This window comes from Rousettus aegyptiacus, unplaced genomic scaffold (assembly GCF_014176215.1).
Source record: "Rousettus aegyptiacus isolate mRouAeg1 unplaced genomic scaffold, mRouAeg1.p scaffold_m13_p_1, whole genome shotgun sequence".
Classification (NCBI taxonomy): Eukaryota; Metazoa; Chordata; class Mammalia; order Chiroptera; family Pteropodidae; genus Rousettus; species Rousettus aegyptiacus.
The window spans coordinates 16,573,536-16,583,561 of NW_023416284.1; the positions used below are offsets into that span (position 1 = coordinate 16,573,536).

At 50.5% G+C, this 10,026-nt stretch overlaps 1 protein-coding gene across 4 annotated transcripts; it reads right to left on the reverse strand.

Annotated features, from left to right (window-relative positions):
- Positions 1-377: 377 nt before the first annotated feature.
- Positions 378-7,836, reverse strand: KDF1 (keratinocyte differentiation factor 1). Of its 4 annotated transcripts, none has more exons than XM_016132093.2 (4): positions 7,734-7,836; positions 2,052-3,122; positions 1,531-1,605; positions 378-967 (listed from the first exon to the last, which is right to left on the reverse strand). In XM_016132093.2, exons 2-4 carry the CDS (start codon positions 3,088-3,090, stop codon positions 885-887), a joined length of 1,197 nt encoding a protein of 398 aa, XP_015987579.1. In that variant the 5' UTR covers positions 3,091-3,122; positions 7,734-7,836; the 3' UTR covers positions 378-884. The 4 variants fall into 4 exon arrangements, with proteins under 4 accessions (XP_015987579.1, XP_015987578.1, XP_015987581.1 ...); XM_016132092.2 differs by having other exon boundaries at positions 7,673-7,793; XM_016132095.2 differs by lacking the exon at positions 7,734-7,836 and adding an exon at positions 6,412-7,253.
- Positions 7,837-10,026: the final 2,190 nt, after the last annotated feature.

Here is a 10,026-nt window from a genome sequence, read left to right on the forward strand (position 1 = left end):
AAGACCAAGAAGGTAACAACCACGGTGCTGTCAGCACCAGGGAGAGGTGGAGGGAGCAGCAGGTCTGGGGTTGCGCCAGGGCTAACAAATGCTCTGGGATTTGGGGAAACTGCGGAGATGGCCGGAAGCAGGCCGACCTGCAGGCAGTGACACTGGGCTGACAAGCCAGCCTAGAACTTCGCACAGTGACAAACCATGTGTGAGGCCTTTCTCAGGCACAGACACTGCTGGGCTCTATCTCCTGGAACTGACAGTGACCCTGAGGGGGTGTGAGCCTCTTACTTCAACCCCACAACACCGTCAGGTGGGATGCTCCATCCCACTTCCTGTTCTAGACAGCAGTCAGGCAAATGGGACGGAAAGGACAGTATCACAGGTGAGAAAAGGCAGAAGTCTTTATTTCATTTGTACTTGCAATTATGGTCATGACCATGTCGAACACCAACGAAGAAATGAACTGCTCAACAGGACATAACGTGGAGTGGGCACTGCCCACAGAACTCCAACCCAACCCTCCACCCCAACCTAATCCAGTGAAGATAAGCTTTTTAGCTGTTACCCCCCTCACACCAGTGGGGGAAGGGAGAAGTCTGCACAATTGGTTAGGGTGGCAGGTTAGAGTGGTAGCCGAGATTCGATCCCAGAAGGTAACTCTTAAGTCTGTTTTCCATGGGCTAGGCCACCTGACAACCAAGGGCAGAAAAGGACAGATCAGGCCAGCTGGGGGATCCAGGAGAATTCAGGCACCATGGCCCAGTGAAATGCACGTGGTCTAGGAACCAGTCAGCCAAGGTGGAGGACCAAAGGGGGTCCTGGTCCCCCCTCTTCATTGTGCACGCTGCGCTCCTCTCAAAAGGGGTTGTGGCCGCTGGGCCTGGTGGGGGTTAGCAGTACACCTGGAGCAGGGGTGCCCCTGAGGAGTCTGTGTCGGTGCCCTGGAAGGACGAGTCGTGGCTGGCTGGGTATCCTGAGGGGGAAGGGAGGAGGAAACAGAGCCTCAGAGAGGCGAAGGAGCTTATCCAGGTCCCACGGGCAGGGAGAAGCCTGCTGAGAAGGAGCAGAGGGGGACTTAAGCCTGGGTCAGTCTGATCCAGGTTGGGTGACCCGTTCAGTTTCTTGATCTCTGAGCCCCAGCCTCACTCTCTGTAAAAGGGTAACGACTCTGCTCCCAGGGCTTGCGAAGGCCAGGAAGACAGCAGTAGGAACCATACGAGTGCCTTTTCAGCACCAGGCTGGATGGCCTCCTGCTCTCCTTATCCTTCCAGTGACCTAGGATTAGAGGCTGGGGTCCCATTACTACCAGTGTGCCTTTTCTGGGCACCTGCCCCCTGCTGGTTCAGGGGTGACTCTGTGAAATCTCTCCTGACTGAACCCTTTAAGCCAGCTTGAAGGATTAGGACAGTGTCTATGGCTTCTCACCCCTTTCTGATCCCATCCTCACCCACCCCAGGAGGAAGCTGGGAGAATGACATCTGGGGGCCCTTAGGGCAGTCCCCTCTCCTCGCCACACTCATCAGGTCAGGACCAAACCTGGGGCTCCATAAGGCCTCAGCTTCCTGGCGATGGCATCTGCAGTCGTCTCCTGGGAGATCTGCACTGTGAGTTCTAGGAAGGGAACATGAGGGGGGCAGCAGTCATCATCACATGGTTTCAACCCTACTCCCCACTTCTGCCCCCAGCCCGACGAGGGGGAGGCACCACTCGCCCCTGGTCAGGCTGAAGATACGTTTAAAACAAAGATACAGATAGATAATGTGTGTGCACGCGCTATGGTGGGTGATGGGGGCTTTGGTTAGGCCAGGACAGGTCAGAGTCCAAAATCATATGGGTTCCTGGGTCATGTTAGCCAGGCCAGGCCTGGAAGCCACTCTGGCAGGTGGTAGCAAGGACATAAGGAACCTGTAGGGGATGCGGAGGAGTTGAGAAAAAGGAGGAGGAAGAACAGGGATTGGCTGAGGAATGGACCCACAGTGGCCAAAGACCCCAATGCAACCCTCCCTTGGCCAGAGCCTCCTCCACTCTGCCCTTTGGCCCTGTGGGGCCCCACCTACCATCTTGGCTGACCCCTGAGCCCACCATGGTCTCATGGCCACTGTCAGGGGCAGCGGCGGCAGGGGCAGCAGCCCGAGTTGAGCGCCCTTCTACGGTATGTGGACGGGTGCGGCTCTTTCGGGTACTGATGCGAATGATGCCGCGTACCAGGCGGCCCTCAGCATCCTGCTCATCCAGGTGGTAGTCCTGGGTGATGCTGCTGATAAGGTCCGAGATCTTACTGGTCTTCTCCAGGAACACAGTGTCTGATGTGCACTTGGCCAGCTCGTCAATCTGGTGTACGCTGAACAGCTCTGTCAGCTTCTTGAAGATGAGCACATCGATCTCTCGGCTCGACATGGAGCCACTGCCCATCTCAGGCAGGTCCAGGTCCGACTCATGGAAAGAGTAGTATTCCTCGGAGCCACGAGGGCTGCTGGCAAGGGTGCTCGGCAGACTGTGCCGCATGGGTGGGGGCTCAGCCAGCGGTTCCTTGTAGCAGGGGTCCACATCAAGGGTTGGGGAGGTGGTGCTGCGGTAGGGATATACAGGAATGCCTTTGAGCTTGACGTCAGGGTAGCTAAAGCTGCTGCCCATGGGTGACTTGAGCCGCTGGCCATCCCTTCGGCTTGGTGGTGCACGGTCGGGGCTAGGGGGCACTCCGTTGTGCTCCTTGGCCCACGTGGTTTCAGCAGCCCCCTCAGGGGAGTCCCCGGTGGACAAGCAGGGGCTGCAGCCCCGCACACAGGCTCCGCAGCGCTGGAGGCAATCCCAGCAGCGGCGGAAGCAGAAGGCAGCCCGGCACCAGTCCCACACCCAGGGTCTCCAGAGCAGGCAGCAGGCTGGGGGCTCTGCAGCAGGCTCAGCAGGGCCAGAGATGAAGGTAAGGCTCTCGGGCCCATGGTGGCCAGGATCCTTGGGGTCTGGCTTGCGTGTGCGGCGGCTTGGTGGAGGCTGAGATGGCACATCACAGGTCTCCAGGCATAGCTCCGTTGGCTGCTCCCAGGGTCCCAAGCGGGGGGGCCCAGATGATGGGCGAGGGTGTCCGGGGCGGGGCATGGCTCATTACATGGTTTGCGGCAGCCAGGCACCTGTTGAGAGAGTCCAGGAAAGAGTCAGGATCAGAGGTCAGGGGCAAGCTCCTGCTTTGACCTGAGGAGTGTCAGACTTCTGGTTTCTGAGAGGTCTGTGATGTGGTCAGGCACAAGTATGTGCACGAACCCTCATTCAGTGTTCCTTCCCTCCCTAAGGAGGAAGTTCTCTCTGAATATAACCTGCATGTCAAAATCTCCTAGGACTTTACACCCATTAGACTACTATTGAAAAAACGGAGGATGTGGAGAGGATGTGGAGAAGTTAGAAACGTGTATTGCTGGTGGGAATGTAGAATGGTGCAGCTGCTATGGAAAACAGTATGGTGGTTTTTTTTAAAAAAAATTAAACATAATTAAGATATTATCTAGCAATTCCACTTCTGGGTATAAACAAAAGGACTGAAAACAGGGACTTGAACAGATATTTGTATACCAATGTTCACAGTAGCATTATTCACAATAAACGAAAGATGGAAACAATCCAAAGGTCTGCTGACAGATGAATGAAGAAACAAAACGTGGTATAGACAATGGAATATTATTCAGCCCTAAAAAGGAATGAAATTTTGATACATGTTACAATGTAGATGAGCCTTGAGACATTATGCTTAGTGAAATAAGCCTGACACAAAAGGACATATGTGTATGTATGGTCTCACTTATATGAAATATCTAGAATAGTCAAATTCATAGAGGCAGAAAGTAGAATGATGGTTGCCAAGGATTAGGGGTAGGGAATGGGGAGTTAGCATTCAATGGGTTTCAGTTTGGGAAGATGAACAAGTTCTGGAGATGGATAGTGGTGATGATTACACGACAATGTGAATGTGTTTAATGCCATAGGACTATATGGTTAAGATAACTTAAAAAGAAAAATCTCTTGGGATCTTGCTTTCTGTGGAATGGTCTCCCCCAGTTTTTTCCCACTGTTGGTAAGTCCACCCAGCATAGAGCCTCTGGGACTGCTCAACAAATGCCACTCCACGTGACTTGCTACAGAATCTGATCATTACTACCTTCCTACCTTCTTGTTCCTTCCCTCTTCCTTCAAATCAGACATGGGAATGTAACAGGTACCCTGTCAATATTTCAGTCTGGCTGAGATTTGCTCTCCTAGCAACATTTAACACCAAGCAGTTTTGCTTCCTTTGATTAGAAAAGAAAGCCAAGCCACAAAATACATCTTACCCTTTTTGACTTGCTTGCTAGCAAGCTCAGAGCTAAGACTTCACTCATTTCATAAACACTGAACCTGGCCCTGTGTTAGGCACTGTAGAACCGAGGATGAATGAACTACAAACCCTGTTCTTGTGATTTACACATGGTTTTATGGAGAAAACATGCTAAAAAGCTCGTATGATGGAACACGTAGGATATATGAGGTATTATCAGAGTAAATAACTCTGCCAGAGGGAGTCATGGAACATTATGTAGTGAGGTATTTGGGAGGGTTCTAATACATGTAGGAGTTTTTAGGGCAATAACAATCCTTAGCCTGGATTTTGTAAAATATTGATCCCTTATCTTTTCATCCCTGGTTTAATGGCACCTGGATCCTGGAACTGGTAATATGTGAGCAACCTGGGACTGGATGTAGAATATCTATATTCTAGTCCCAGTTCTGGCTCTAATAGGCAATGTGCTTTGAGCGCACCAATGCCATCTCCCTCAACACGGCCGCTATCATCTCTCACCCACATACTGTCGAGGTCCCCATTCTGGCCACCTCTAGTCTTTTATACTTGCTGCAGCCAATGAGAAAAAAAAAAAAGCCCCCCCCCAATTTTTTTTTTTTTAATCTGGAGTAACCTGGCACACATTACTTTAATCAAACAAAGTTAACATCACCAATAATGGGATGTCCTGGCATCATGTGGCTCCTAATACTATGCACTAAGGAGGCAACAGCGCTTATGAAGTATTCCTGCCAAAAATGCATAACCTAAATATAATCATAAGGAAACATCAGACAAGCCCAAGTTGAGGAACATGACAACTAAATGCAATGTGTGATCCTGGCTCAAGAGGAAAAATTGGAAATTGGATAATGTGGATAATTGGTGATATTCAAGAACAGACTGTATATTATTTAATAGTGTTATATCAATGCTACATTTCCCGAATTTGATTACTATGGCTATATAATATTTTTATTCTGAAGAAATATACACTGAAGCATTTAGGGACAAAGGAGCATGATGTCTACAGTTAATCTCAAAATGTTCCAGAAAACCAGGTGTATGTGTGCAGAGAAAGGGAGAGAGGGAAGGAGGGAATGTTAGCCATGGTTATGGTACGGTAACTGCTTCGGGGGACTGACACATTCTGTGAGACCTAAGGGTAGAACCAAGATCACTGGGTGGAAAGAGAAAGACTTAGGCTCTAGGCTGACTAGCGCTGGGGGCGCAGTGTCTGGAGGTGTTTGTGTGTGAAATCCCCTTTCCAAAGGTATGCAAACTGAAATTGTAATGGTCTCTCACAGCCCTGAGAGGCAAGTGGTTAAAAACATTTGCCTTGGTTTGAGCAATGGGGTGGGGGGTCCGGTGGGGATAGGAATGGGTTCATTTATTCACTCAACTAACAAATATTAACTGAGGGCCTACTGGGTGCTCAGACACTGTTCTAAATTCTGTACACACAGTGGTAAAATAGACAAAATTCCCTAACCGTAAGAGTTTGCATTCTAGTGAGTTAATTGTTCTAAGTGCTTTAAATGTTATTAAACCAATTAATTCTCACAACACAATTTGCAGGTATTATTATTGTAGTTGTTATTGTTACTATACTGAAGCACAGAGAGATTAAATAAGTTGTCTAAAGCCATACATCTATTTGTATCCAACCAGCCTGGCCTAGACTCATATCCATTACCCCATCCCATCTAATACTTGGGAGGAAGGGGGGTTAGTCAAAGTGGCCAGCCGCCAGCTCCACAGACAAGCCTGTGTCTGAGGAGGGCTCACAGAGGGAGCTCAGACCTTGGATGAGGAGGGTGAGCATATCTACACCATTTCAATCACACTGAGCTCCGGGGTACCTGTGGTTTCTAAGAACATCAATAGGTTACTAATGATGGATGGTCTGGGTAACTGTCCCCTTGTCCAACTCCAAGGCTTTAGGATTTGCCACTATTCATTAAATTCATCCAACAAATATTTCCTGAGCACCTACCACGTGACCAGCACTGTACTAAACGCTGAGGAAACAGCAGTGAGCAGGCCGAAAATAGCAATGAATGGGCCAGAAACAGACTCTAGCCCAAGAATACTTTTGCTTTAACACTCACAATTGTCCTGTAAATACTGTAGCTCTGCTTTACAGAACAGGAATCTGAAGCTCAGAGAGCTGAAACGACTTGTCCAGAGGCACCCAGCTGGAAAGGGATGGAGCAGGGTTTTTACTGTGGTCTGCCAGACTCCAGAGCCCATGTACTTTGCTCTGTGCCACACATCTTGAATGGCAGTGGGACGGAGGGAAGGGGAGCAAAACTTCCAGATAAGGACAGTGGCTGGTCTCAGTTGCCCCTCCCCTCTAGGCTTTGAACCCTCCTGAAGTCAAACTCTACTCATTTTGTCTAGGCTGTATCTCTCCCCCTTGATGCTGTTACCCCCACCTCCAAAATCCTAGGAATACTGGACATTTGGTTTTGTGAGGCCTGGGCCAAGACTCTAGCTAGTCTCAGGTTTTTCATCTTTAACAAGAGAAAAGATGAGTATCATCATGGGCCACGTGAGATTTAAAGGAGATATTGCATGCAGGGGGTTTAGCACCTGGGAGGCAGTGGATCTTTGGGCCCCCAAAGCACTGCAGGAATCTTCCTTAGGGTCCGAAGGCCCCAGGCCCGCCCTCCTCAAACTTCTTATTGCTGCCCTTCCCCTCCCCTTAGTCCCAAAGAACACGCATACTCAGTGGTCTGTCTCCCTACGGTTCCCCTCCTCCAAGGTCTCCAGGACAAGCCCGGCTGCACTGGCTTCTAACCTACTCCGGTGCCCAGTCGAGTCTTGCACTCCTGGCCGGGAGGGACACCCCAGCCCTGCTCACGAAACAGCCGTCGGCTCTCGCACCCGGCCTCAGTGCACCTTCGATCTCCTGCCCCAAAAGCTTAGCCCGTGACTCCCGCATCTGCGGACACCTGGACCTGGGGCAAGGGAAACCAGACGCCGGCACTGCTCCTTGGACTATTAGAGCCCCTACACCGGCAATGCCCTGGGGGCGAGCACCACCCTCTCCAGCTGCAGGGGCCCTCAGCCCACCGGCGAGCCCAGCCTCTCTCCCGCCCTGACACTGTTTCTTAAGCTGTGCACGGCCCCCGCCCCAAACCGGCGCAGCCTTCAGGGCGAACACGGCCCCCCTCACCCAACTCTGCTCGCCCGGCCCAGGCGCCCGCTCGGGCCGCTCCCCGGCCCGGCCCGCGCACCCCGGAAGTGGGAGGGTGGTCCCCAAGGAACCGGTCCCGGGACCCTCCCCCATCCGGGCGCAGCCTCAGGGATCGCCACACACTGGTGTCGCCCTGCTTCGCGCCCCCGTCGGGCCCGCGCGGGGCTTACCAGTCCCACCAGGTGAGCGGCCTCCGGCTCGGCCCCTCCCCCCGCCCCCCTCGCCACTCACCTGGGGCGCCCGTGAGCGTCTCGCGGGAGCGCTGCACGGGCCGCCGCTGAGGACACACTTCCTGCCTCCGCGAAGCGCCGCCGCCGCACACCTGGGCCGAGACTCCGCCCCAGGTTCTGGGCGGGCACCGCGGCCAGGCTTGGGGGCTCCACCTGCGGACTCCGAAAGGGAGAGCTGCGCTCTGGCCAGTTCGGGTAAGTGAGGACTGGCCAGCAGAGTGAACAGACCCTGGGGCCCAGTCCCATCTCTATTAAATGGCAGGTGGTCCTAGCATCGCTGAGCTCCTGGGGAACGCTTGCCAGACCTTAAAGACCCAGCTCAAAGGGACTGCCTCCTGCGACACCTTTCCTGACCCCTGCGCCTGTCTGGTTTTCTGTTATATAGCACAGTTGTACTTCTTTATCATAATACTCAGCATACTGTTGTTTTCTTGTCTTCTGTCTCCTTTAACTTCTGACCTTGAGAACAGGGTCTGGTCTTGTTCCCGTTGTTCCTGGTGCCCATTGCAGGACCTGGCACATACTAGGTGTTCAGCACATATTCTCCACTGAATGAACCATTGGCTCTGATTTCTTCTTTTGCCCTGAGGCAGAATAGGGGGCCTGGGTCCTCTTCTTTGGTAGTTAGATCACCTTCTCTGTGCTGGGAAATCTGCAGAAGTGGAGTACCTGTTTGGGGGTCTGGGAGCTGGTGGAATTGGGGCTGGGCTGTGCAGCTCTGAAAGACACATCCCATGTCAGCAGCAGTGGCCAAAATGGGCCACAATCATCCCATCCTATGGGATCTCTACGAGAGACAATACCACCGAGTGGCAAGAAGTCAGAGCTCAGACTGTTCTGGGTTTCTGCTTCCCTTAACAACAATTTAATAACTTAATAACAATAGCACCAATAAACAGTGACTTCTAGGGAGCATCTCCAGGCTCCATGCTAAACCCCTTACTTGTATAGTATTGTTTAACCCTTCCACTGGTCTGTGAGGTGGGGCAGATGTTATCGTTCCCATTTTACAGATAAGGAAACAGGATTAGGAAGGGGAAATTATTTGCTCAGGCAGTTAGCACAAACTGTGTAACTTAGGGCAAGTCACTTTCCTTCTCTGTGCCTTATCTGTAGTGATAACAGTACCTCTTCCCGGTGGGGAGAATTAAAAAAGATAATGGATGTAAAGTGAGATAAAGACTGTAGGAAGAGATGACTGGGGTAAGAATTGATAAGTGGGAGGAATTCAGTACTGCCTAGCCCCCTTTCGCTCCAGATGTACCAAAGATATGGGACCTCCCAACCCCAGACCCCTTCTCATTCCCCCCTAACCTCAGATGGAGATACTGCCAATTAGGACAGAGCACTTTGTCTGCACCATTTGGGTTGCCAAACTCTCTCCTTGCCCAGCTAGGATGGGCCTTTTCGGAAGATGACTCCTACAGCAACTAGGGGGCTTCCTTCCCTATCTCACCTTTCAGGGCACCATTATCTTTTTCCACAGGTACCCTACCGCACACACACAGTAGGTGTTTAATTTCCACCTACCTCAGTTCGAGCTCAAAAAGTGAGTCACATCATGCACAGTTGAACATCTGTGTACCCTAAGTCTCAGCAAGTTCATTCCTGGGGTAGAAGAATTTCACACATGCCCCAGGAGATGAGTACAATTACGGTAGTAGAGACATTGTTTATGGTAGCGCCAAACCAAAAATGCCCGAACGCCACTTGACAGAAGATAACGAATAAAAAATAGCAACGTGGCTGGATCACAGTGATATAATATTGAGTGAAAAAATCCAAGTCCCAGAAGCATACATATAGAGTAGTGGTATCCTTTTTATAAGGTTCAAATACAACTAGAACTACTAGTATGTTTAGGCATAATAGTGGGTTGAATCATATGGAATTACTGGTTGTCAACCTGTTTTGACCTATAAAAATGGCCAATTCAGAAGGTTCAGCCTAATTTATTTGTGAAGAAAACTATTTTTTTTTAAAAAAAAGCAAGAGAATGAGGAACATGAAATTCAGAATAGTGATTATCCAGGGTGGCATTGGGGAGGGGTCAGGGATGGCGGGGAGCCCTTTAGTAGAATTAATTTTTAGTAATATTCTGGTTCTTGGGTTGGATGGTAGGTTCAAGGGCTTTCATTTTTGAATGAATGAATGAATGAATGAATAAAAATAGAAATTTATGCTCTAATCATATAATTAAGGACACTATCACTTGCAAAATTCTGAAGGTAGCAAAAATGTGTCTAGAATCTTATTTAGTTTTCCCCCATTCATTTATTGATCCTTTTTTTTTT